The sequence below is a fragment of the Monopterus albus genome, unplaced genomic scaffold (assembly GCF_001952655.1).
Source record: "Monopterus albus unplaced genomic scaffold, M_albus_1.0 scaffold126.1, whole genome shotgun sequence".
Classification (NCBI taxonomy): Eukaryota; Metazoa; Chordata; class Actinopteri; order Synbranchiformes; family Synbranchidae; genus Monopterus; species Monopterus albus.
The window spans coordinates 3,526,394-3,554,096 of record NW_018128006.1 but is presented as its reverse complement, the minus strand read 5'-3'; the positions used below and the strand labels follow the sequence as shown (position 1 = coordinate 3,554,096).

The following is a 27,703-nucleotide window of genomic DNA, read 5'->3' as shown; positions in this document are numbered from 1 at the left end:
AATACCCAGTGCATCTGTTGCTACCATCAGTCGTTCCAGTTGCTTACCACTGGGTCCTGTAAAACGATGCTTCGCTTTAAGAGCACACTCCGTGAGTAATGCTGAAGAGGTTTAAAAAGAAAAACCTTTATGTGAATTTGAGAAACTCTGAATTGTGATTTTGTAACATTTTAGGTTTTCTTGCCAAACAAGCCAAAGTGTTCCTTTATGCTCAGACAAGCAGAGCATAAAAATATGTAGTCCATTTAAAATTTGTAACATCTACAGTATGTCCTGTTTTTATGTTTGGATAATAGTCTAACAGTAATGTTTGTGTTTTTTTCAGTGCTGGCAGCAACTTGTCTGCATGTATATGGAGGTAAAAACCAGATGTGTGGTGCTGGAATTTTTGCATACTGTATATATCTTTGTGTTAAACTCAAACATATGCATCAACCTTTTTAGGTGGGCCTATAAACACTGTCACCACCTGTGGAGGTATCCATCACCTGAGCTGTGGTATGACTGTTTCCTAAAATGTTCTGTCCACAACAGTGTTCACATGTATTTGGCAAGACAGAAGTATTGGTTGGCTTTGTCAGTAAGGTTACCTACTGTAAAAGGGATATGATGCTGTTTGTTTTTTATAAAAGTTTTTATTTGTCCTGGATTATGAAGAAAGTATTTTCATGTGTATGTTGGGTTAATAGAAACCGTTTTCATAACCTATTTACAAATGATTTTTTTTTGTTGTTGTTTGTATTTTTTAACAGCTCCCCCCCCACTAACTTCTCCCTCTTTGCTGTGAAGTAGATTTTGGAGTGATCAGTGTTGAGACAGCACTGTATGGACGTGCAGACAGTGTGACTTGCAGCAACGGAAAACCTCAGCAAATGATTTCTAACACACAGTGCTCTCTGGAAGGTGCTGTAGATGTCCTCAAGAGAAGGTGCACACTTTGCTTTTGTTTAATCACCTACATGACAGCATGTGTTGAGGCAGCCGATTTAGTGCAATGACATAGCTTAGCTAAGGGTGGAGGTGGCTCATAGCTTTGACATATCACAAGGCTAAAGCATATTTCAGATTTGTTGTGATTCTGCTTGAATCTGTTTTTCTTTTATATATTTATTTTTCCCCTGCAGGTGTAATGGAAAGCGGGTGTGTGAACTGGACACAAATGTCTTTGCAACTGATCCCTGCAGGGGCACCTTTAAATATCTGCAGACCAAGTTCACCTGCCTCCCAATATGTTAGTCATCTGCTTGAAGCAATGCTGCAAAGCCCTAGAATGATTTTGCTTATTAAGTTTTTTTTTAAGGCCTGTATATTCAGTATGCATATGTATGTGCCTTTTTATTGTCACACTTGTTGATTTTGATTCCCATAGTTTTTAGACTTTGGCGTTTCTGCTTTGAGTGTTTTGGATGATTTAAAGAGGGGGTTTAATGTTCCTACTCAGTCTGTTAGTAGGTAGTGGGCCACACTTTAGTTCTGTTTTATTAGTGTGATCTGATTTAAAGAAGTCTGATGAATGACTTTTCACACAAAATGCACCAACCGGGGCTTAATAATGTCATTCATGTTACTTTGACAGTTCATCGTGTGACATGTGAACACTCTTTGGCACACCTGGAATGTAGTAAGATCACATTTTATTTCCTTTATTTGTGTTATATGTGTTTTTCTTGCTCTCTTGGTCACCTACTTCTCAAACAAACATTTCATTCCCCTTTACCTGCAACCTTTCCTCCTCTTTTTACCAGCTGAAGCAATGGTTCTATCTGTCTTCAGTGCTGATTATGGACGCTGGGACAAGACCACATGTTCTTACAATCTGATTGCCTCTCAGATGCAAAATACTGACTGCTCAAGCTCCAGCAGTGAAGTAGCTGACAGGTATAGTTGCCCACTCTTTGTCAATCTGTGTCTCAGGCTGAAGCTGTGGAAATCAAAAATTATGGTATATTTAACTGCAGCAAAGTGATAATTACAAATTTTGTGATGCCATCTATTTTAAACTGCTCTCTGGTGACCCCAGATTCACCCAACGCAGGTTTAAGCCTGCATTCACTCATATCACTTTGTCTCAACAGTTGCAATGGGAAAACCAGCTGTATTATCCCGGCGAGCAACTCATTTTTTGGAGACCCCTGTTATGGCACTGTAAAGTACTTGGAGGTGGCTTACAGTTGTGAATGTAAGTAGCTTAAAGGCCATTTATCAGTGTTTTACCCCAATGAAAATCATCTGTGGTCTATTTGTGCAAAGGAAAGCATGAGTGAAATATAATATGGGAAAAGCAGCCATATATGTAACTACCCAAACAATTACCAACAAACCTGTGCAGTGATAAAAATGCTACAATCCAGGCTCTTAACAAGTCGCTTAAATTGTCTCTCTAAAGTGATGATTTTGTCTCTTTTTGCAGATCTTTCAAATGATATTTCACATGTTTGATCTCACCTGAGGAGTCTGTGCAAAAATGCTGAAATCACAATAATATCACAATATGCATGGATTTAATAAAATACAGCAAGTCAGCAATGTGTCCGGTCAAGAGGGAAGAGGTTTATGTTTTTGCTATTGTACTCATAATGAATTACAAATCTAAAGAAATGTGCACCATAAAAGCTTCATGAATTTATTTCTGATTTCAACCAGAGCATGTTATAACTGGAGCACCCATTCACTCTTAAAGATGTTTTATCAGATCCTTTGAAAAGACATTACAGACTAAATACTAATCATAGAAGCACATGACCTTAAAAAAAACAGGGACTAAGATTTTGCAGTCTACATAGACCTTAAAGACAAGAAGCAATTCTTCAAGGAAGAAAATGTGAGAGACTGGCGATGTAAGTCACAAATGAACCCTTTTGCTTTCAGATTGAAAAAGGGGTTTGACAGCAACATCACAGTACTGTAAAGTGGAAGACTGGCCCCTGAGATGTACAAGTGTAAATGATCTTTTTGATTGGTGAAGAGAGAGCACTGTTGTCACATGTGCTGATGGCTTTTTGCTGAATTTGGTCAGAAGAGTTGTCAAACTGGTCACCTACGATGGGATCTTCTACAGTCATGTTCTGCTTCACGCTCAGCATTACACTGTCAAGGATGACTAGAGCAACAAGGCTGGGATCGAGTTGACCGATTGAGTTGAAATTAAGAAGCTTTGGAGTCAGAATGAAGATGCTTTCCTGAGGTTGCTTTATTATACACTATCCAAGCATGGGGCCTAGTCATCATTAAGCTTTGTGCACAGTATGGGCATACATTATTACCAAAAAATAAACCAGGCAGGATGTTTACAGTCCGTTTAAATATTGTAATGAAAAGTCAAATGTATGTTATAAAATCTTTGGAAAATAACACTTGTCTTTGATATTTGTGTATCAGATAACAGTAAAACAAAATTCCATAATTTCTGTTTTATGGCGCCTTAAATGCTGTTAAGCTATCGCTCCACTAGCTGGAACAAAGAAAATAGTAGTATTGTATATTAAATACAATGACAATGGAAGTAAAAAGTAAGCCTTACAAGATACTATTTGATGCTGTGTAAAGGGAATATGACAACACTTCATGCTGATAAATGGTCAAACTACATTTTTCCAGTACTACAGACCTGTTAAAACACTTCATGTAGCATGTAAACAAGTGCAAACATTACAGGTTTGCCACATGACTACCAAATGACAGTCACGTTGCTGATGTCTTTGGAGAGGTCTGTTTTCGATGGGTACACGACCTTCAGGTTCCCGTCCTGGTCGACGGTTCGGACCTGCTGGACGATCAGCTCGCAGGAGGTCTTGTCACTGGTGGTTGGCTGCTTTGGGATGTCCCCTTCCTCATCTGACCCCACCTCCTCCTGATGCTCTGCCGTGAACTTGTTCAACTCTGCCATTTTCTTTGATGAAACAAGAAACGGCCTTTAAGCACATGTGCGAAGTCCTTTTTTTTTGCGTTTATTAGGCAAACTTTGACATACTTCAACACTTCTTAGATTATTTCTGTTTTCTTTGATGCATTTCATTCCAAAATCTCACAGACAAAAGCTAAAGTTTCTAAGGTTCAGGTCCAACATAAGCACTGTACATACAGTAGGCTAAATAAAGAAAGGGTGCAATAAGAATACAGGAGTGGGGAAGAGGTGAGGCAGTGGGCATAAAAAGACAAGATGTTGCAAATCCATACAACATGCTATTTCTGTGCAGTACCACATACTGTTTGTCATAGTATACGGTTTTCGGAGAACACTGCCCACTGACAGACACTTCTACAGTATGAACAACCTCAAAATCTGCTTAGAATGCCACTGAATTAATTCAGCTAAATAGGTTTGACTGGACAAATAATGTGGATGCTGAGGCTTCGCTCTGTCAGCAGGGCATAAACACTAATGTCAGTCCTTTTTTAATAAAGATGTAATCAGCCAAAACTTTTGTCCAAAGCAATATGCCCCATTAACTAATATCCATGAAGGTAGATTTCCAAGCATCACACTCCAGTGAGGATAAATCCACATGGCCTATCTAACACCCTTTCTTCCAGAGCCTCCATCAGACCACAGTGTTCACAAATATCCCCATTTATGGTACTGAGCACTGAACATAGTATGAGCTTTCCGGTGGCACCACCTTCTGGACAAACTGTCAACTGTACTCACCAAATACTGTATGTGATGAACTGAGCTTCAGTTCTACACTATCTACTGATACTGGCAGGGGGGACCTGCCCCCCACTGGTCCAAATTATAACAAACCAGATTTATTATTTAATAAGAAAAAGAGGAAATATTGGGACAGAGAAAAGGAGAAGCTTACTACAATCAGAGCGTCCATAACATCTTTACAGGTCTGCAGGCTGGTTGCACTTGTCACCTCCAGGAACAACTCTTTGGTAGTTTTCTTTATCTGTAAAGTACAAAAATATCACAGAAACTCCCTGAAGCAGACTGTGGGCTACATTAAGACTACGTGGATTCACCGGGCCTCATTCACCAACCATTCTGTAGAACAAATTTCTTCTTAAAACCAGCTTACAAAGATTTCACAAAAACACTGACATTCACAATTATGCACATTTGAGTACTGACATTTTTATGTAAACTAAGTGGTTACTTATTTCTCTTCAATTCTACAGTTGTATAATATTAGAAGATATAAATTACAATAACAATTTTATCTTTATCAATATTTTTAAATAATTATTTCCATTATTTTACTAAGCTTTCTCATCTTTCAAAATTAATAAACCCTACACTAATATTTATGCTAAGCAATTAACTGCTAGTTTATAAATAAAGGCTTTAAAATTAATTTTACTTTTACAGTGTGATTATTTATAGCTTAGAATTAATAAATGCATCATATTAAAACCAAACACATTTAAGTGTTTATCTTTGGAGTCCGCTGCTGCACAATCTTCAGGCTTCGCATTTTATGACTTTCTTGACTTTCCCTTTCGATTTCTGTGTAAGATTCCCATGTGTGCACATGGCCCATTGTTTTCTCAGTCAGAATCAGTTGCACCATATGACAGTATCTGATATGAAATCCTTATGGGAGGGCACAATTACGATAACCATAAACAACAACAAAAAGATATACACACCTTGGTTTTCTCACTGTTGGTGATCGGTGGGAATGAGATCACATGTCCCTCTGCGTCGATTAGGCAGGGATAGAGTGCTTTTCCTTGCAAAAGCTGCAGGTATCTGTTAAAAAAATGAAACAGCTGACAGAATAATTGACAGAGACAACAGTTTAAAGGCTTTAAGGCAAATGTAACAGATGCATAGCAAGTGATATTAACAAACTTGAAAAATATGTTTCAACTCTGAATCAGTCAGCTGACACACACAGTGAAGATTCTTTGAGTTGCAGGTTTCATTTGACTTGTGTTACACTGAGATTGTCAAGGAGTTGGTTTGTTTTTGTGACTGGTCTCTTCAACTGGCAAAAGTAATTTTACACTTTACTTTTGAGGCATTAAAGACATTAAAAAGCACATTAGTGGTAAAGATGATGTTATATGTCAGTCTTGTGAATCATCATTATTTATCTTGTCATTAAAACAGTAAATCAATAATGTTTTTAAGTAGTGTTTCTGAATTTCCGTTTTACTACCCTTGATTCCAGGCTCAAGCTAACTAATAGAGATGTTTAAAAACATTTCTCTCCAGCAGAGACAAAGCTTATGTTGTATGGAAGAGTCATATGCTTTACTGACTTATGGAGGCCAGTGACGTTCTGCCGCTTCTTCTGCTTCCTCAGTTCATCAGCCTCTAGCTGAAGGTGTCTAATGAGCTCCACAGCTGTCATCTCCTTCCGACCCAGCGGCACAATCTAACAGACGTTTTGTGTAAAATTCAGATGTTTGCATTAAAGCTTTTGAGTGACACATACAATGTGCCACGCAGCAACTGAAACAAACACAAAACTGAAAACAATTCTTGAGAGCAACCACTCTGCACCAGCATACCTTCAGCTGGGTAGGTGGTTTGACATCATACATCAGGGGACTTTTCAGAAGCTGCACATCATGAGCTGCAATGGTTGCAGTGGTCCTTCTACCACACAAGTCATCGTGTAGCTTTGTCTAGAAAAACAAAAGAGGAGTCTTGTCAGTGATGTCATTAGTTTAGTTGTCACACACTATAACATGCATGCCACCTTGTGAAGTGTTTGACCTTACCTGAGCCATCAGGAACCGTTTGAGAGCATTCCCAGGCTTAAGGTTCATGCCGCTGACCACACAGCACACCAGGTATGGTCGGACATCCTTAACCCCAGCACTCACTTTGACCGTGGGTGCATCTGAAACGTGGAGAACCCTCACCACCATCTTGTTCAGCTCCTCCACTTCATCCTGTTCATGTGCCACCTTTTCCTTCTTCTTCCTCTGCTGCTGCCTTTTTCTCACGTCCGTTTTGTGTCCACTGTCCGCATCACCCCCATCCTCTGCCTGTCGTCCTTTTCCTTTTCCTCTAAGGTAGTCGAGGATGGACTTGGTCTGGCAGCTGTTGACCATCTTCTCCAAACGCTTGTCGTTCAGCTTGTTGCCTTTGAAGTTGATCTCTTTCAGCTTGGGGCAGTCGCTCAGATCAGAGGGGATCTCACTCAGCTTGTTGTTAGACAGATCCAGTACCTGTGAAGACAGGCAATCTCGAAATTTAATGCTGCACTACATACTAGCAATCTCAAAACCTGGTTAGTCAGTAGGAGTCCTACGTCCTGACCTGCGGTGAAGATTGCTCAGCCCATCACTTGTTAAACACTGGGCATCCACAATGAAAGGGTTAGGAACAAAGCAGAGATGCAATAAAATGATATCTATTGTATAGTCTAATGGCTAATGATTTTCAGAGAATGTTTGGTTAAACAACTGGGAAAGTAACTTGTAATGACTAGTTTGTTATCAAGACTTCAGCATAGCTTTGATCCACCTACAAGCACTTTTCCCAAAGAATATCTCTATTTTCTTAACGTAGTGCCATTATGGTATAGAGGGGGTCAACTTAACCTAATGTGTATCAAAGAGCTGCTTGATGCATGGGCTGTATGCGGAAACAAAAATTCAAACAAACATCTAGGATTATGTTGTACTGTGTATAGCATGTCTGTGGTAAGCAACAGTTGATCTGGGAATTCGGTTAGGCCCACCTTCAGAGCGACTAGCTTGTGAATGTCCCCACTTAACTCTTCAACCAAGTTGTCAGAGGCCACCAGGGTACTGAGGAGTCCCAGTCGCTCCGAGTAGAAGTTAGCGGGGAAACCGGTGATGTGATTCTTAGAGATGTTGATGCTGGAGAGCTTGGGGCACATGCTCAGTCCCTCTGGCAGGACTTCCAGGTCGTTACAGCTCACGTTAAGAGTGTTTAGCTCTTTTAACTGGGTGATGCCTTCTGGCAACACCCGGAGGTTGTTGACTGAAAGGTCCAGGACCTTCAGGGACTTGAGGTTGCCGATGACATTCGGGATGAAGGCAAGCTTGTTCCTGCATAGGATGAGGCTTTGGAGGTTTGTCAGATGCTGGATGTCCTCGTGGATCTCTGTCAAACTCGGACACTGGCTAACTTCTAGATAATTCAACAGGGTGAGAGAATAGATAGAGGAGGTAAGCCCCCCATTAGAGGAAATTCTCTTGTCGATAGCAGAACCTTGTAAAACCAGTTCACGCCTCTTCTCTGCCACTGCCGTTTCTATTTCTGGCCATTTCTCCATGCTATCCATGCTGTTAGAGACAGTAGCTGTGAAGCTAGTAAGGCCAATTAAACGCACGACTTCCGTTTTCCGTTTTTAAAAATATTGGTTGGCCATAACTATTATAGGTCTGTGAGGCCTTGGGTCAGCGCAGTTTTAGCCTGTTATCATATGTTTATGTATCATTTTATATTATTTTATAGCATTAACGTTACCTCTATAATAAATTGCCAAAGAGTTTGAAAATACTGTCACACGTTATACCTTTATTTTGGAGAACAGTTTTACTTCCTGTAAATGATTGCTATTTATGCTCTGTACCTCTGAAGACGAGGAAGACGTTGTGAAGGTACAACCACTGGTCCAATGACTGGATCTAGCCATCGATGAATGGTAAGACCTTTTAACTTAGAAAAGGTCGACAAGATTCATAGTCGATTCATAAAGTAAATGGGCTGTTGATAGAAAAAAACTACCAATAAAACTATGTTGACCACAATACATTGCGAATAATGTCAGCCCTACCACTGCGCATGTGCGTTCTCGTTGTTGTCAGCGGTGGTTATGGAGATGAGGTGGAACTAGCAGCTGTCAGCATTACGGTGATGTTCATGGTAAGCTGTGTTTGAAATGCACGTAGGAAGACTTACATTCACTCTAAACGGTATCCCAAAAAGAGGCAGGACATACTGTAGGTTGTCAGGACATTAGCCGGTCCAGCTCCAGCAGTCCAAGCCCTATACAGAACAGCTTCTGGAGGACTGGCTATGTTAGCTGATTGATTTAGCTAATTCCCCCTTCCCACCCTGAATAGGGTCGCGGGTGGCTGGAGCTAGAAGAAGTAAGCCTTTCAACAAATGTTTAATTGCTTCAGATTCAACATGCAACTGCTGACATTCAGCACACATAAATGATAATTGAGTGAAGTAGCTACAATTTAACTTTGGTTTCGTCCTTAGTGGTATAGATCAAAGGTTATTTAATAGCCTTAATATTTGATTGTTGGATTCATGGAATGTAAAGAAACTCATGAGTACTTAGTTAAGCATCATTAGGTCAGGACAAGTGAAGTGACATTAAAATAATTTATTTACAAAAATAAAGTAACATTACCTATTTGTTTTTTTGTTTGTGTTATGTCAGTGTCTATCAGAGGGATGCCCAGGAAGATAGGATTTACTGTGGTCAGCTCTTCAAGTCATGAGGACAACTTCAGTGCCAAGGAGCTTATGGTTCATGCCCCCACAGTCAGTGGCTGGAGATCCAGCAGGTACATGTACACGGTACTTTGCTTTCAAAAATACGTACTGTATGTCACATTCATTCGTGGCAACTTCATGCCTTCTTACTGCTGCAAGAGCAATAACATTTTTATGAATAGCAACTCATAGTTTGTCCTTTTTTCTTTGAGATACTCAGTGTTATGTGAATCCAATATTCTGCAGGCTGTGCTCCTATCCTCAGCACATCACCTTCCAGCTGGTGGAGAGAAGTAGGGTGAGGAAGCTACAGCTGCTAGCTCACCAGTACCTGATCCCGGCCAAGGTGGAGTTCCACATTGGAGACACTCTCCCTGAAACGAGCAACTCAGGGTTCCCAGGGCAGCTTCGCAGACTCGGGTGGGACAACAGATTTGGCCAGGCTCGCTTTCAGTTTTGATTTGCACCTTTTTGTGTATTTTAATTAGAATTGTATTGAATTGCTCATAGTTCAAGTGATCAACTGCTCAGTGAGGTCTGCTGGATTTTCCTAGTGATGACGTAAATGTATTAAAATGTAGCAATGTATTTTAGTTGCCTATCTCTCAGCAGAGGAGTTGAACTGGAAGCAACAATGTACTCTCACCACAGGTATGTTGCTTTGTCAGACAATGAGAAGACAGGCTTCAAAGCACGGGAGCTGAAGTCAGTCCATGTAGACGCCATTGGAACGTACTTGAGAATAACCTTTCATAGGAACCATGTCAACAGTTACAACCACTACAATCAGGTACTCTGTTAGACTGTGGCAATACACCTACAATCCTTTTTTCAGAACATTAATGCAGACTGTGAGCAGCTTTGATTATATGTGCAAATCTGATTATGGGTTGTTAAAATTATTTAGTTTGCATTGGTGTTGCCTTCCAGGAGTAATTAGCATACATTATTGAGAATCTTGTCGTTAACAGCAACTCTAGCTGCAGACTTTTCTGTAAACATTGTTTTTCAGTCTTGGTGTTAAAGCCATTGGCTCTATTTTTGAGTAGTTATTTTGTTTCTGCTGCATGAGGCTCTCTCTAGCAGAACGTAGCTTGTCATCAGCCTGGTATCCAATAGCAATACAGGTGAGAGCTACAACCCCTTCGATAATATATTTTAAAGTCTAATTATTGTGATACTACACTGTTTTAAAGATTACCCTAAATGTCTTGATATCTACACAGTGTTAAAAAATTAATTTAGGGTAATCTGAGAAGGTAGAGTATGTGTTCTGTTGATGTCAAGAATGTATTGAAAAACCAAATTGTGTGGAATACTATGTGCTTTAAATTATGACTGCAGACTTTCAATAATTCATTTCCCAATATTTCTTAAGGTTAATCTGCATTTTCAGTAGGGCTGAAATAAGTAGTCAAATAATCATTTAGCATATTGACAGAAAATTATTTGATTCTAATTTTGATAATCAATTTTATAATCTCTTAAATTAAATGCCTTTGGGTTTTTTATTGATGAGAGAAATGGCTGTTGGCTCTGATGTGATGAGCTATGATTACACAAGAATAGTCAATTGTGTAATTAGCAATAATTTAATAGTTGCAGCTCATGTTTTCTAACATTTACAGGCTGCTTCTTCCATATCTCCATCCTGAATTAGATTTTTAGCAGTGTCAAACACTGATAAGAGGCTATACTGATTTTAATCTTACTCAAAAGATAAGACTGGTGTTTTTCTGTGTTTTTCTTACTGTCAAGCAATCCTGTGAAAAAAGTTAACCTACCAGTGTGTTACTCTGTTTGTGCGTGTGACATTCAGTCCCTAATCCAGTTTGTTTAAATCTTTAAAGACAGTTCACAAATATATAGGTTAATTTTTAAATCAGGAAACAGTTTCTTAAAATAGCTGTGCACTGTTGTCTAACAAACAACCTTTAAACTCGAGTAAATAGTGCAATTGCTGGGGACTATTTTCAGCAGTGGATTAATAAACATTTGGTCCTCTAATACAGTGTTTCCCAACCACTGTGCCGCGGCACATAAGTGTGCCGTGAGAAATCATCAGGTGCGCCGTGGAAGATTATCCGATTTCACCTGATTGGTACTCTAAGCGAGCGGCATGTAGTGACAGGCAGAACAATTACATGCTCTTCCACTAGAGGGCGGTATCGCACTGAATACGAAAGTACATAGTCACGCTGCAAGTGAGAAAACGCCGCAGTTAATAGCGATGGATAAATATTTGAAAAGAAAAAGTAGTCAATCTGACCTGGGTCCTGGAGAAAATTCCGACCCAGATGAAGGTTCTAGTAAATTGCTTAGCCTCACCCCATGAGGGTCATGTCCAAAGCAGCTTCCAGCTGGGTACTGTTGAAGTAGTGTTCGAATAGATGTTCATTATATTTCAATAAATATACTTTTTGTGACATTTTTGTTTGGTGGTGTGTGTTGTGATTTTTCTAATGCAAATATGTGCCATGGCTCAAAAAGGTTGGGAAACACTGCTCTAATCAGTATTTACAGTAACAGGACAGTTAATGTGGACCTGACTCAAAATAATAATGGTAATGAAGGAACGTGTCAGTCAATACATACAACAGTGTTGCTCTGTGATGCGTCTCTTTTGTACAAGGTTTGTAGCACAGAGGTATCAGTTGTAACCAGCTCTGACTACATAGAGTTACTACTTGTTAGTAGGATTAGGTAATTGTTAGTTTGGTTCTGGTGCTACAGCGGTGCAGTGGTTAGTGCTGTAGCCTTACAGCGTGGAGGTTCGATCCTGGGCCGACCCAGGGCCTTTCTGTGTGGAGTTTGCATGTTCTCCCTGTGCCTGCATGGGTTCTCTCTGGGTACCATACTCCAGCTTCCTCCCACAGCCCAAAGACATGCAGCTTAGATTGATTGGCGACTCTAAATTGCCCATGACTGTGGGTGTGTGTGGTTGTTTGTCTATGTGTCAGACCTGTGATAGTCTGGCGACCTGTCCAGGGTGGACCCCGTGTCTGGTCAAATGTCAGCTGAGATTGACTCCTTGTCCCCCGTGACCCTATATGGGGATAAGTGGTATAGATAATGGATGGATGGTTTTGTTTTTTTTCATGGGAAATGCTGATATTAAGAAAAATATAGAATATCCCCAGTGTTCACCTATTTATGACAGTTTTGTTTCATTGAACCACCTTACCAACATCTCTTTATGATTTCAGGTTGCTTTGGTTGCCATTAATGTTCTGGGAGATTCTCTGGATGGCAATACATTTAACACAATTGTAAGTGAGCACTCCCATCACTGAACTTACGTCTGCACAGCAGTAGGTGGCGATGTTGGATTGTGATTATGTGAAAAACTGTTCTCTCTCAGTAGGGTTGATTGACATCTTACCATCCATCCACTGACACTGCAGCTGCTATGACAGTTTGAACTATTGGGTTATTAAAATGGGAAACCTGTTTGTTAAACAAGGTCAATTAAGTATTCATCACATGTTTTATATCATTTGTTTATTCATTATGAATCCTCACAAAACAAACTGGATTCTAAGTTTCTCCTTTTTACTGTTCTATTGCAATTTGCTTTCTGCTTTTTAGTTTGAATATAAAGTAACAAAACCGCTGAGGACGGACAAATGTATGTGAATACCTACAGAAGATAATCCAACTCCACCACTATCATAATGTTGAGACTTTGTCAGAGATTTGATGAGTGAACTTACTGTGATTTTGATAAGGCGATGTCTATATTTGATGGTGTAGTTGTGCTATGTAATTGTATGGAGATGATGCATTGGATTGTGCTACATTGTGTACTACAGGTGTTTTATGCTATATTTATTCATATTCACTGCCCCAAAGACACTGTGTAAATATGTATTTAGGCACACGTGTTTATCTGATGAGGGTATGTGTGTTTGTGTATGTGTTAGGAATGTAGCAATGAGACACAAAGAAAGGGCAGAATGTAATCACACAGGAGCCTTTAGTTCACCAGTGTAATTTGATAGTCCTGCAGACAGCCATTTATTGGAGGAAAGAAAGTGCCTTAAAACACATGCACAGAAAAACAGGGACACACACTTGCACAGATTCCGGGGAACAGGCTATGCATTGTTACCCCACTAATCTGGCTCTGAGCACCTTCACTATAGCAATGATCTTGCCTCTAGGGTTGATCTTGTTCACTTAAATCTGTTATATGAGTTGAGGTTGTGTTTGCCGTGTGGAGGGACACTGTGGTGTGGGTACCGGAAGAAAGATTATTCACCTATTCTGTATCTTTCCTCAAGAAACAGCCTATGAATATATCTTCTCACTTACCTCTAGAGATATCTGGCCAAACTGATTGTTTTGGTTTATAGTAAAGTCATTGTGTCTGATCCTCACTTTTGTAAAGGCAAGAGTTATGTTTAGTTTTAGGTTAAGCTAAGGGGTGAAGTTGAGATTCACCTATAGCAAATGTGATTAGATAGCAATAGTCAAGTTTTTGCAGCACAGTAATATAACAGTATATATGCACGTGTGTGTAATTTGTCCATCTGTTTACCCCCAGCCAAGCAGAGCACAGCTGATCGAACACTACCTCAACAGTACCCAGCTGGAAGCTGCTTTGGACATGACCTTCATGGGGTGAGGCTAGGCCAATGAACCCTGGTTTCTTTGTTTTGTGACAATAACACTGTTCAACAAAGACATTTAGTCTGGAAGCCAACCAATAAAGCCATCAGGGTCGTGCATTTGACCATTTGAAGACAATGCAGGTGGTGGCTGTGCTAAGAGCAAAACACATTTCGAAATGGTCGATCCTTGGGGGTCAGTCTTTATTTCTCCCCTTTGATCAGGAATTGCACAATATAGGTTCATTTAACTGATAGTAACACATGTACTTTAGACTGACATTAACCTAGTGAGGGTCTAGTGAAACTTGAATCAAACTGACACTATAAGCTGCTCCTAAATGTTCTTTGTCCCTCCCATCATTTCTCGTTTCCTGGTGATGATGTAAATTACAGATGCCCAATCGTGACAAACCGAACGAAACTCAACCTCAGGTTTAAAGTTATTATTAGCTGACTAATGGGATAATTTGGCAGTTCAGTAGGACACCTTGTTACTCTGGTTTGTGACACAAAGCACTAACATTACATACATCTCAAAGTGCTCCTCCCAAATTAAAATCCCAATTCAATACAAAGATGACTACACTAGGTTGGTACTTTTAATAAAACAACACAACCAGAAGGAATAATGCCACATCTGAATCAAATCTGAGCCCTGTGGGTGGCTTTAACCCTCTCCATTTCAAAAAGCCAAACTGATGTTTGCTCTGCTTTTGTCACACCCTCTTTGTGCAAAAGAATCTGAACTTGTCAGCCTGGCATACGTTTAACTGCCAAGAGCTCCTCCAAGCTCTGATGTGACAGAACTTTGTTCTTGTGACAAATATTTTCACTCCTTAATTTATGTAATGATTCATCTTAAAAAGACACTGTTGTCTTTGTGTCATGTCTTGCCCCCAGGAAATGTGAGTCCATCGCCCCCTTGGACGATCTGGCCTTTGACATGTACCAGGACCCTGAAGTTGCCCATATAATCCGTCTCCTGGATCAAAAGAAGCAGGACATGGTGCAGCAGGAGAAGTATGAGCAGGTCAAGAATCTGAAGCAGGCCATCGCTGACCTGCAGAAGGTAGAATCTTAGATGCAGACTGGGTGGATACAATAAAATTTGGGGGCGGCTGTGGCTCAGGAGGTAGAGCGGTTTATTTCCTAACCGGAAGATTACGAGTTCGATTCCTGGCTTGTCCAGTCAACATGTCGAAGTGTCCTTGAGCAAGACACTGAACCCACAGTTGCTCTCGGTGATAACATCGGTGTGTGAATGTGTGAATGGCCAAGTAGTGTGAAAGCGCCTTGAGTGTGCTGAAAAGCTTTATACAAGTATAAGACCATTTAAAAAACAAACCAAATATTTGGCCAGTATGCCACACAGATACTGTATAAGGGTGTGTTCATGCTGCAGTGAGAACATTTTAGTCTTGAATAATTTATTTTTAATGCCTTCAAAAGTTTAAAAAGATTTTTCATTTTTCTTTTTATACAGATTATACAAACCAAATACAATTAGATAATTAGGGTGTTTTAGAGGTGGTGTCTAGAGATTGTTGACCATTAGAGTACAAGTCTTTCATATGCAAGAAAACGAATGTTTCCCAAATGTTCCAAAATGAACTATTCTGTGAAGTCACTTGAAGTAAATATTGTGATCTCTATTTTCCATAGTTTGTTACAGCAATCAACAATGCCCTTAAGGGAAGTGTAGTTTGAATTTTGAGAAACTGTGCTCAAAGTCAATTTATGATTAGTGCTGGGATGGAGTCCACAAGCAGCCAGGTACAGAATCTACAGCTAGAAAGACTGTGGGAAATGTTTTACTGTGGTAAGGAAATAATTTGTCACAGTTTTTCAGATTTCTACTGGAAATCTCAACTCTGTGAGGCTTCTTTTTTCTTTACAAATATCTAGTGTATTTCAGCGTTTGTAACAGTAATTGTTAAACATTGTTCACATTCTTGTTTCTGGCCTCCTTTGTATACAGCGTTACCATGCTGTCCATGAATTCTTAATAAGTGTGACAGCTGCAGTAATGGTCCTCGGGTAGTGTCTGTCCCATTCCTAACCACAAGTCTTTTTCTGTAACCCAATAGCACACATTTACACAAGCTCCTTGTTACTATGGCATATTACCATCACAGACAAAGCACTTGCTCAGGTAGTCATGTTGAAAATCCTGTGTCATCGCACTCTCATGATCTCATAGGATGGTTTATGGTGCTGCATGAAATCTGAAAACACAAGACAGAAATAAGGCAGGACAGAAGGCAGGGTATTGGCTCATATTTCCACCTTACTCAGTCCACTTTTACTTATCTTGAAAGAAGCATAGGGGCATATACCAGATTGGGGTTTCAGAGATCAGAATGCACCACATGCTACTAATTCTAAATTAGAGAAACAGCTGCCATGTGGAGTGCACCAGTTTGTTTTGACCAAAGGAAAGTAAAGAATTACAAAGCAGTGCCATTCAAACTGCGTCACTTGGCACCTAGGTAGCAACTTCAATTAGCTTGATGGAATTTTCTCAAGAAGTTATGTGTTGGATTTTCCAGCTTGCACGTCATAGTGATTCACCACATGCCACACCTACACACATGCCACACATGTTGCCAGAGAGCTGTATTATTTTGTATTATGTAGGGCAGAAATGAACATGACAGGCCAAAAACCAGTGCAGCTGTAGCTTAAAGGATAAATCTGTTGGATTTAAAACCTTTATATAAATTTTTAGGTTCTGGACATTTGGAGGTTAAATATAAGTGATCACAGTTGAAATGCTAGTCATAATCACTTACTGCACAGGAACAGTGTGCACATAGAGTAAATATAGTGGGTCAACACTGAACCAGGAAGTTGATCTATTAAGTGTGATGGATTTTTACATTTGATAGTTTGATCATTTTTAATAATATTACTACACTGGAAACTGGAATAATCCTTTAAGAAAACACAAAACCAAGAATACACAAAATTCTATTTAGGACAAGGATTCAAACAGGCTGTATATTTTAAAGTGTCAAAATAATGAGTTATGGTTTTAAGTGTAGTTGATCTCTCAGCTGGTGCTCTACTGTAACTTCCAAGACAATTACAGACACTGGAAAATAATTCCTTGAGCTGTCAGCAGTACCAGGCAGAAAAAGTAAATATCACATAGTTTTATTCAATATAGTGAGAGAAACCTAAAGCTATGCTCTCATGTTTACCTCTCTAAACTTGTAGCATAGGCTCACTGTGTCACTGCAGGGCTGTTTTTATCACTCGCTGTCCCTCTTTCAGGTGGGGGAGCGTTTGGCTCGATACGATGTGGAGAAGCAATGTGCCATTGAAAAGGAAGACTATGACTTGGCCAAGAAGAAGAAGGAGCTAATGGAAGACTACAGAAGGAGTGTCTACCAACAGCTGGAGGTGCACAACCTGCTGGACATGACAACGGTCAGTCATCAGCCACTGTTGGTGACACTTCATCTATGTAGTAACTGCAGGTGGACAAGTTTGTGATGGTGATCTGGGGAAATTATTCCCTTACAGTATGTACAGTATTGTTCAAAATAATAGCAGTACAATTTGACTAACCAGAATAATCCAGGTTTTTAGTATATTTTTTATTGCTACATGGCAAACAAGTTACCAGTAGGTGCAGTAGATTCTCAGAAAGCAAACAAGACCCAGCATTCATGATATGCACGTTCTTAAGGCTGTGCAATTGGGAAATTGTTTGAAAGGGGTGTGTTTTTAAAAAAATGGCATTGTCTGCCGTTGACTGTACAAACACAAAACTATGTTGTACAAACGTTTTTGTTTCTAGGATTTAGCAATCCTGTGAATCACTAAACTAATATTTAGTTGTATGACCACAGTTTTTTATAACTGCTTCACATCTGTGTGGCATGGAGTCAACCAACTTGTGGCACCTTTCAGCTGTTATTCCACTCCATGATTCTTTAACAACATTCCACAATTCATTTACATTTCTTGGTTTTGCTTCAGAAACAGCATTTTTGATATCACCCCACAAGTTCTCGATTGGATTAAGGTCCGGGGATTGGGCTGGCCACTCCATAACATTAATTTTGTTGGTTTGGAACCAACACTTTGCTCGTTTACTAGTGTGTTTGGGGTCATTGTCTTGTTGAAACAACCATTTCAAGGGCATGTCCTCTTCAGCATAAGGCAACATGACCTCATCAAGTATTTTGACATATGCAAACTGATCCATGATCCCTGGTATGCGATAAATAGGCCCAACACCATAGTAGGAGAAACATGCCCATATCATGATGCTTGCACCACCATGCTTCACTGTCTTCACTGTGTACTGTGGCTTGAATTCAGAGTTTGGGGGTCGTCTCACAAACTGTCTGTAGCCCTTGGACCCAAAAAGAACAATTTTACTCTCATCAGTCCACAAAATGTTCCTCCATTTCTCTTTAGGCCAGTTGACGTGTTCTTTGGCAAATTGTAACCTCTTCTGCACGTGCCTTTTTTTTAACAGAGGGACTTTGCGGGGGATTCTTGAAAATAGATTAGCTTCACACAGACGTCTTCTAACTGTCACAGTACTTACAGGTAACTCCAGACTGTCTTTGATCATCCTGGAGCTGATCATTGGCTGGGCCTTTGCCATTCTGGTTATTCTTCGATCCATTTTGATGGTTGTCTTCCGTTTTCTTCCACGTCTCTCTGGTTTTGCTCTCCATTTTAAGGCATTGGAGATCATTTTAGCTGAACAGCCTATAATTTTTTGCACCGTTTGTACAGTCAACGGCAGACACTGCTATTTTTTTGAACACACCCCTTTCAACTAATTGCCCAATTGCACAGCCTTAAGAGTGTGCATATCATGAATGCTGGGTCTTGTTTGCTTTCTGAGAATCTACTGCACCTACTGGTAACTTGTTTGCCATGTAGCAATAAAAAATATACTAAAAACCTGGATTATTCTGGTTAGTCACATTGTACTGCTATTATTTTGAACAATACTGTATGTTGTACAACTTTGTGCAGACTGAATTATAGTTTCCCTATATAAGCTTTTGTTCTGTCTTTCCACAATGTCACCAGATCATGAGGACATTGGATCCATCCCCAGCCCAGGGTGCTCCCTCTCTACTGTCTTCTCCACAGCTGCCTTCAGTTCCCACCAAGCCTCTTGTGCCCACAGACACAGTGGGGAAGGGGAAGAAAACCAGTGCTCCTCAGAACCATCCTTCAGATGTAGAAACTGTGGTGCCCAAACTTAGCAGCCAACCTGACACAACCTTCGTCCGTGCTGCTTTACCGAACATTGGTGTATGGACTACTTTACCAAATATGTTGATGGTGCAACACATCACAACATCTTTACACAACAGTGAAAATAGTAATAACTCCAAATTTTTTTGAAGATGGTTAGTAATGACAAACCCAGTATTTTCCAGTAAATGGACCTGTACGTATAGCTTGTTCAGCTTGCATTCAGTCCCTGTATACCTGTAAAAACAACTTATTTGACTGTAGCACCTTAAGAACACCTTAACAACGCCTGCCTTAAGCTGTCTTGGAACATGAAGCACACAGGGAGATTTTAACCAGCAGGGACATCTATACTTTACTCACACCATACTGAGACAGGCCCTACTACAGGTTTGGGTTTCACTATTTAATTAAAAGCATGCAACAGTTGGTTGACTCCAGTCGTTGCCAACCTGGCCTCATGTTTGGGCCTTGACACTCATACAAAGCAGCAGGGTGCCAGTTAGCCTAGGGGCACCGAAGACTATGCTGACCTGTGGGTTAAACATTCATTGTTATCATGATTTTGAATAAACAAGCATCAGGTGGAAGTGAGCATTAGTGAAATGAAGAAAGGTAGAGGTGATAAATCTTTCAAAAGGCTGCACATCTGATTCAGTCTTTAAAGTGTTAGATCAGTTTACTAAAGTAAGGGATCTCTTTAATGTGTCTTGTGCTGAGAAATACGTATACACTACCTATACAATGAAATAGCATTACAAAATCACAAATAAAATGTGAAAGTTGTATAATGTATGTTTCGTTATGTTGTGTTGTCTTGTTACAGGTTACCAGTGTGCCTTATGATGAGAGGCCGCTACCAGCCCTGCAGAGGAAAGAACAGTCAGTGGAGGTCATCCAAAGCCCTGCAGAGGGGGACTCCCTCCAACCTGACACCCATGGGAGTCTGCCCAGCGCTGAGAGAAGCGGAGAGCCAGAGCCCCTGACTGAGAAGACCCAGAAAGAGGCAGGCCTTCCAATAGACGTTTATGGAGAAAGTCTGGTGAGAAAAAGAGGCGAGAAAACATAGTTAGCTAAGCTTTTTATTTCCACGTGTTCTCTAAGAAATTCTTTCTGATATTCCTCTAGGACATTCATTAGTATGTACTTACTCATCTGTTGTGATCTTTCTCCTCTCTGTCTCTTTGTATGTCTTGGTCCTGGTGCCCCTAGGGAAAAGTAATTTGCTATACAGTCTTTTGTTATATAATGCACCTGTAGCTTTAAGGCACTCGTATCAGGTGGAACTGAATGTCAAAGCATGTAAAGTTGTTTTTTTCAGAGCTTTTTGGCTGTAAACAGTTGCCTTCAGCTGCTCAAAACTGGGTCAATAAAAGTGGACTTTTGTGGGCAGAAAAACATATAACATGATAACATGTCATGTAGAATTAAGGGGATAATTCTCTCTGGGTTTGCCACTTTGAGCAACTTTTTTCACACGATGCATAATCCTTTATTAATCCATAGTCTTAATATAAAGTATATTGATTAGCGCAGCTTTAAGAGATCTTTGTGGAAATGTTTATTTTCAGTGAATATCAGCAGATAAGCCAGTGTGTAATATATAGGATTTTTATACTTGACCTAGCCTATGCACGCTGCTGTAATACCCTACTAACTAATGTATGTGTTATCTTTTTTGCCCTCTGTTCTTTTCCAGGTGGCTGGGGCGTACTCCAAAATATGGTCCTACAGAGAGGATGCTCTGCTGGCTGTGTACAAGAGGCTTTTGGTGGTATCACCTACTATCCCCAAGGAGGAGCTGAGAAACATGATAAGAGCTGCAGTCTTCTTGGTTAAGAAGGCCCTTCTGGATAAAGCATCATCGGTGAGTCATTTCCTCAGTACAGCATTGTCTCGGTGTGAATGTCCATTTAATCAAACAGAAAAGGACCTCTGGATATGTTTGTTACTAACAAAGCCTTCTGTCAATCATGTTCTCTGTATTCGTGTTGTAAACAGAACTAATGTTCATGTTGTTAAAACGTGAGTACACACTGGAACATGAACACCCTTAACAATGTTCCCCACTGTAACATAGGCAACATTTCTCCCAGAACTAGCTTCTTTACACAAACACTTTTGACTTTGTAACCCTTCTGGAACTCATCTGTAATTAAAAGGGTAGTGTGGCTATTTATTTTCCTGGTCCACATTGATGTATTAAGGTGTTAACTGGTCATTTTGCAGCTTCACAAATGTGCTTCAATTTAGTTTATGTTAAATACACCTTTCTCTGGCAACTCAGTGGTCTAAATGTAGCCTAGTGTTTTTTTTAAAGAGAAAATTCCAGAAATATTGATAATGCACTGAAAATTCACTTTACCTGTAAGAAGCAGCCTTTCACTACAAGGTCAGCTTGTTAGTCAGCAGATTTTTTTTTTTTTAATAAAATTTCCCCAGCTACTGATTTTCACTCTCCATCTGCTTTCTGTAACCAGCTCAAACTAAACTTTGCCAAGTCGCTGCTAAGTGACATCACCCTGGTGCTAGCTTTTTTTGGAAAGCCCACCGAGTTTTGACTTTAAACACCCACTGTCTCTCTCCTCAGGTTTTCCAGACCTCCTTGAAGCTGCTTCGGCTACTGCTGAGCCAGTCGATCCCAGGTCTGGGGCTGGGCCGAGCTGAGTTGAGTCACTGCTTGGAGCAGACCTGGCCTAACCTACTGGCCAGAACGGGAGAGTCAGCCAGCCGCCTCCGGGCCCCTGCCATTACCTTTATAGAGGTATTGTAACACCCTAGACTGACATGATTATTGGGTACCAGTTGACTTTATTAATGCTTTGCTTCGTGTTGACCTATCCTCTGCCTTCTTAGTAGTTTTGATTTGACTGATGAGAAGATAATTTAGCAATACATTTTCCATTCAGCTTTACTCCTCTACCATCTTGTCTTACAAAGAGCTCTGTGGAAGCTTTTGCTTGATAATGTTGCGAAATCAACACCCTTTTTCTTTTTTTACTCCAATAAACAATATAACATTGTGCTACAAAGCGCATCAGTAGAGTTCTCATCAAAAACAGTTGGTGGCATGTAGTATCAGATATACTGATGAGGCGGCTAATGTTCATGTTTGTGGTTATTATGTCTCAAATTTAAAGTGATAGTTATTTCTTGAAAATACATTTCTACACGTCAGGGTGGAACTTCACTTTATAACAAATGCACAGTAATTTAAGTAACCTCCCTTTCCCTTGATGCAGGCATATACAAGGGTGGAACGGTTACCAAGACAGTATGACAACAAAGTCAAGCACATTAGAAATCAAACCAGTACAACCACGCTGTCAATACATCAGAGTAATTACAGTAAAGATTGTTTTTACCACTACAGTGTACGTGTATCTTCTGCATCTACATATGACATAAAACACTGAAGTAAAACCATAACATCTGGTTTACTTCTGCTCTAGAAGTAAAATAAAATAATAGAATATACTTGTTTATTTAAGACCAGCATGGGTTACATGCCACCAGTTCGTCAGACTAAAGCCAGTCCGGTAGCATGAAGTGAGAATGATAAGGGAGGGTGGCAGAGACATATTTTACACATCAAAGATAGCAGCTTGAAAAACGGAGGGATGATTAAATAAAGTTTGATGTTTTGGGCTGGAGGATAAAAATTTAATGCAAAAACTGGAAAAGAACTTTACTGCTGCTTATTTTTCAGAAAGTAAGAAGAATGCAAATTAACTAAGGCAGAAATAAGAAGACTTCAATCAGAAATTGATATCAAGATGAAGTCTGGGACATAGCCTCTATCAGCACTCCACAAAAATGGCAATGGAAAACACAAAAAATGTCCTGAAAGAACTACTGTACCATGTCCATGAAACATGTTCAGAAAAACTCCCAGTAAATCATTAACATAATCCAACAGGTCAGAGATCCACCAGTAATGCTGAACTAATCATTTTCTTCCTCATTGCTCTTGTAGCAAAGCTGACCCATATAAATTATAAACAGACCTTTCCAGATTCTTCAGGTCCCTGCACCTGAATCAGTTGTGTTTTTCCACAAAATGAATTTTACAACAATTTTACAACAACTAAATTTAGTACTTCAGGAACTATGACTAAACCTTTATAAAATGTCATTCCTCTTAGAATGAAATCCTCATTTGTTCATCATGTTGATTTCTCACAGACTGATGTTTGAAGAAGATACTTGACAAATTCTCAAGAAATGTCAATGCCTGCATACTTAGAGGACACATATTACTTCATTTAAAGTGAGTTTGCTATGAGAGTGAATGTAAATTTCAAAGTCACTGTGTTTTTCTCATGCCACCCGCTTAGGAAATTGCTGTTTTGAAGGAGGTACGGGCCCTGCAGGTAATCCCCAGTGAGCTAGTGAAGCCCTTTAGGTCCAACTTTCCCGCTCGTCTGGCTCAGAGTCGGGCCGAGCTGCTCGAGAAACTACTCTCTAAACTGGGTACAGAGAGCTCAGGCTTCACCTTGGACAATGTCATGATGGTAAGGGACCCAATAAAAGTGAAGGCATCTATCCATTCTTTGTTTTATTTGGTGATGTTGGCATCCTTAATTAATTTGAAAATAATGCCACCAGGGTGCCTCTTGGCTTCTGTACTCTGAGACTTTCAGTGTCACGCTGTCTGAAATTGGCATCTTGGGTTTTTCCACCATGTCAGAAATGTTCTGGAGGACACTCTGAAATGTTTTAAGGGGTAGTCTGTAAAATCTTTGAAACAAATTTAAAATGTACTAAATATTGAGAGTGGCCACTGTAGGTACTGGCTGTCAAGAATCAGGCCTTTACAGATTTTTGTACTAAAGCTGTTTACAGCTACTGCTGGTTTTCCTCAGCTGTCCAGTCATACTTTTTCCAATCTGGAAAAAGCAAACATACCTTCTATAACATGATATCACATGTACTGTATGACACATAGACATATAGCAGAGTATAATGTCTTTACTACTCATCCATAAAGTAGACGGCCATCAAGCTAGTCTTGCATTACATTTGGCTTAGTAATTTTGATGTGTCTAACTGAAAGGGGAGCAGTCTCTCCCTGGCTTGCTGTAATTATTCAGTTATCCAGATATGCTGTCAGTTGGCTGAGTTAATGGTGTTTTGTTGCTGCTCTCTATTGCTGCTGAAACACAGGAATTTCCCAATAAAGTCCTACCTACCTACCTACCTATCTACCTAATGTTGTCACAACTGGCATCTACTTTACATCCCCTAATATCTATGTGCAAACGATAAAACTGTTGACCAGGCCGGGCAATGAGCTCTTCCATCCCCCCCCTCTCCAGTTTATGACCAGTCCTCCACCCATCCCCCTCACTCCTCTTGACTCTGCATGGCTTTTATCAGTGACAACAAATTGTTAGGTTTCTCCTTTTTGAGGAGCCAAAGCACAGAGGGGGCACTGTGCGGCCCATGTTTGCACATACTTGCTTAGTGCCCGCCTCTTTTGTGTTGACTGCCTATGTTTGCTTGGGAAACATTTGCTGTTTGAATTGAGATGTGACAGGTTTGTACTCTGTTCCACAGCTCGTCATCTCTCCTGACCATCGCATTAAACAGTTTGATGAGAAACGTATAAAAGACACCAAGTTTGAACTATTACAATAGGAACAGGCTGTGTTTCCTTATGTTTGATGTTCTGTTGAGATCACTGGTATGTTTCTGTGCTCATCAGCTAATCAGAGGAGATTCCTCGATAACTTTAGGCAGACTGACAGAATAAGGTGAATGAATTTTGTATAACTTGTCAGAGACAGAGTATAATAGCAAGCTGTCGCAGCATTGCTGAGCAAGGGATGGGTGGCCTTTGTACACAGTTTACCTTTTGATGTTAATCCCTTTCACTGGCTGGAGTGCCAGTGTGTTGTGACTGTCTTCACAGGGTTTATGCTGGATAATGGACACTTTATGTGACGATGGGCACCTCTCTTTGATTAAATCAAATCAAATTTTATTTGTATAGCGCCAAATCACAACAAAAGTCATCTCAGGACACTTTACAAAGTAAGGTCTAGACCTTACTGTTATCACTATTATTACATAGGGAAAACCCAACAAATCCCCCTTGAGCAAGCACTTGGCAACAGTGGGGAGGAAAAACTCCCTTTAACGGAAGAAACCTCCGACAGACCCCGGCTCTTGGTGGGCGGCCTTCTGCCTCGACCGGATGGGGTGAGTGGATAGAGGGGAGAGAGAAAAGAAGAAAAGCAACAAGACACAACAATCAAACACTGATCAGGTCGATGTGGCCGGTGACTGCTCATCAGAAACATAGAGCTCCAGGGCCAGGGCAACCTGCAGAAAGGTACAGGGAGAGAGAGAGGACACACTACGGGAGAGAGGAGACACAGAGTTAGTGATGTGTAATGGTGGCATATAGAAGCATAGGGAGAGAGAGGAGAGGAGAGGGGAGGGGAGGGGAGAGAAACTCAGAGCATCATGGGGCCCCCAGCAGCCTAGGCCTATAGCAGCATAACTAAGGGAAGGCTCAGGGTCACCTGATCCAGCCCTAACTATAAGCTTTATCAAAAAGGAACGTCTTAAGTCTAATCTTAAAGGTAGAGAGGGTGTCCGCCTCCCGAACTGAGACTGGGAGTTGGTTCCATAGGAGAGGAGCTTGATAGCTAAAGGCTCTGCCTCCCATTCTGCTTCTGTGGACTCTAGGAACCACAAGTAAACCTGCACTCTGAGAGCAAAGTGCTCTGCTCGGATGATAAGGCTCTACGAGGTCTTTAAGATATGATGGAGCCTTGTCATTAAGGGCTTTGTATGTTAGGAGAAGGTTTTTAAATTCTATTCTGAATTTTACAGGGAGCCAGTGGAGAGAAGCTAATATGGGAGAGATATGATCTCTCTTGCTCGTTCCTGTCAGTCCTCTGGCTGCAGCATTTTGGATTAACTGGAGGGTTTTTAGGGAATTATTGGGACATCCTGATAGTAAAGAGTTACAGTAGTCCAGCCTGGAAGTAACAAATGCATGGACCAGTTTTTCAGCATCACTTTGAGACAGGATGCTCCTGATTTTTGCAATATTTTGCAAGAAAGAAGGCAGTTCTAGAGACTTGATTTATGTGTGATTTAAAGGACATATTCTGATCAAAGATGACTCCAAGGTTCCTCACAGTAGTACTGGAGGCAAGAGCTATGTCATCTAAAGTAACTATATGATTAGACGGCAGATTTCTAAGGTTTTCAGGCCCAAGCACAATGACTTCGGTTTTGTCAGAGTTTAGAATTAGAAGATTACACACGATTTGATTGCACATGAAACTATACAACAAATATTGCTTCATAAAATGTTGACTTTTGATTGTTAAAAACAAGAACTGAATATTTTCTTTGGTCTGCTTTGTTTCCCCAGCATATTTCAGTTAGGGCAAGTCACATTTAATTGTATGCTAATTATGTGAGACAGTTGAACCTGCCTTACACAAGGCTAAGAATTGCCATGTCTTGCTTGGGACAATAGCTCCAAAGCTGTCCTTGTCTTTCTTTCCTCTTTGACACAGCTAAAGTCCCGAGATTCAGCTATTTCTGTCAGAGGACACATTGTGTTAGGTTTGTATACATGCCAAGAATGGACATTAAAAATAAAGCTAGCTGCTAGCTATTAGTAGGCGTGTTTGCCAGATGTTTTTCTTAATCTAAACTGTCAATGGGGTGGTACTCATACTTGAAGCTTAATCTTCAACTTTAGTACATATTTTTAAAATAGCTGGCCATTCAGACCTTTGCACCTCTCTATTTTCTTTCTCTCTCTTTTCTTTTCCTTTCTGGGCCACTGACTTCAGCGACAGGCCTGTTGTCAAGTTTACTGAATGTGTGAACGCCCCCTTACAGCAGTGTGACACAACAAACCTTTTTGGTGGTGGGCCGCCTTTTTTTTGTTTGTTTTTTTGCATTATGGGGGGAAAGTGCAATTGTTTTGACCAACTATGTCAAGGACAATTAGGACGATTAAAAATAACAAGGTTTTATGTGACTAACAGATACTATATGAAGTTTCCAAAAATATGTTTTTTTGATAAATTACTCCAGAAGATTATTTAAAGGTTAGAGGGCCATCTTGACTTGTACTAGATGAATGGAATTAGGTTTGAAGGTAATTTCACCCTCCATCATGCAGTAATACAGTCTGAAAGTCTTTCTCATCCACTTGTGTGTGAGTAAAAAGTTACTATATATTCATTTGTTCAGGAAATATCTCCAGGAGATATCAAGCAGGGGGAAATCAGCTTTCCCTAATTCCCTACCCAGATTACCTGGCTTCTAGCAAACATGATGTTTATGAAATCAGCTTACTGCAGATAGCTAACTGTAATCTGGTTACTTTAATATTGATGGTATCTGCTCAGGTTTATGATCACCCGGCATTCAAGTATGATCTGAACATACCTAAAACAAAGCCAGTTTCTAAGTGTACATGTCATGTCATCAACAA

At 40.2% G+C, this 27,703-nt stretch overlaps 3 protein-coding genes across 4 annotated transcripts in view; 2 read left to right on the top strand and 1 right to left on the bottom strand.

The window, feature by feature from the left end:
• The first annotated feature begins 14 nt into the window (after positions 1–14).
• Positions 15–3,351, top strand: LOC109967173 (L-rhamnose-binding lectin SML-like). 2 transcript variants are annotated; one of them, XM_020612564.1, is made up of 9 exons: positions 15–91; positions 326–358; positions 445–498; positions 790–928; positions 1,125–1,231; positions 1,577–1,621; positions 1,746–1,878; positions 2,076–2,179; positions 2,411–3,351. In XM_020612564.1, the coding sequence occupies exons 1-9, from the start codon at positions 67–69 to the stop codon at positions 2,437–2,439; spliced, it is 669 nt and encodes a 222-aa protein (XP_020468220.1). In that variant the 5' UTR covers positions 15–66; the 3' UTR covers positions 2,440–3,351. The 2 variants fall into 2 exon arrangements, with proteins under 2 accessions (XP_020468220.1, XP_020468221.1); XM_020612565.1 differs by having other exon boundaries at positions 16–91; positions 793–928.
• On the bottom strand, positions 3,167–8,282 carry lrrc47 (leucine rich repeat containing 47; the record flags this gene model as incomplete). Its single annotated transcript, XM_020612518.1, has 7 exons — positions 3,167–3,889; positions 4,806–4,895; positions 5,596–5,698; positions 6,214–6,329; positions 6,466–6,582; positions 6,679–7,131; positions 7,647–8,282. Coding segments are annotated over 7 exons (1,737 nt in total), but the record flags the coding sequence as incomplete, so codon positions are not given.
• Positions 8,283–8,485: 203 nt separating this feature from the next.
• cep104 (centrosomal protein 104) overlaps positions 8,486–27,703 on the top strand; it is a 28,839-nt gene continuing 9,621 nt past the window's right edge. The window contains exons 1-13 of the mRNA XM_020612517.1: positions 8,486–8,579; positions 9,330–9,456; positions 9,632–9,805; positions 10,037–10,175; positions 12,592–12,654; positions 13,932–14,008; positions 14,899–15,067; positions 17,275–17,430; positions 19,060–19,287; positions 20,057–20,272; positions 20,930–21,097; positions 21,821–21,994; positions 23,568–23,744. Of these exons, the coding sequence (XP_020468173.1) occupies positions 8,573–8,579; positions 9,330–9,456; positions 9,632–9,805; positions 10,037–10,175; positions 12,592–12,654; positions 13,932–14,008; positions 14,899–15,067; positions 17,275–17,430; positions 19,060–19,287; positions 20,057–20,272; positions 20,930–21,097; positions 21,821–21,994; positions 23,568–23,744 (1,875 nt within the window). The 5' untranslated portion in view covers positions 8,486–8,572. The remainder of the gene's footprint in view (positions 8,580–9,329; positions 9,457–9,631; positions 9,806–10,036; positions 10,176–12,591; positions 12,655–13,931; positions 14,009–14,898; positions 15,068–17,274; positions 17,431–19,059; positions 19,288–20,056; positions 20,273–20,929; positions 21,098–21,820; positions 21,995–23,567; positions 23,745–27,703) is intronic.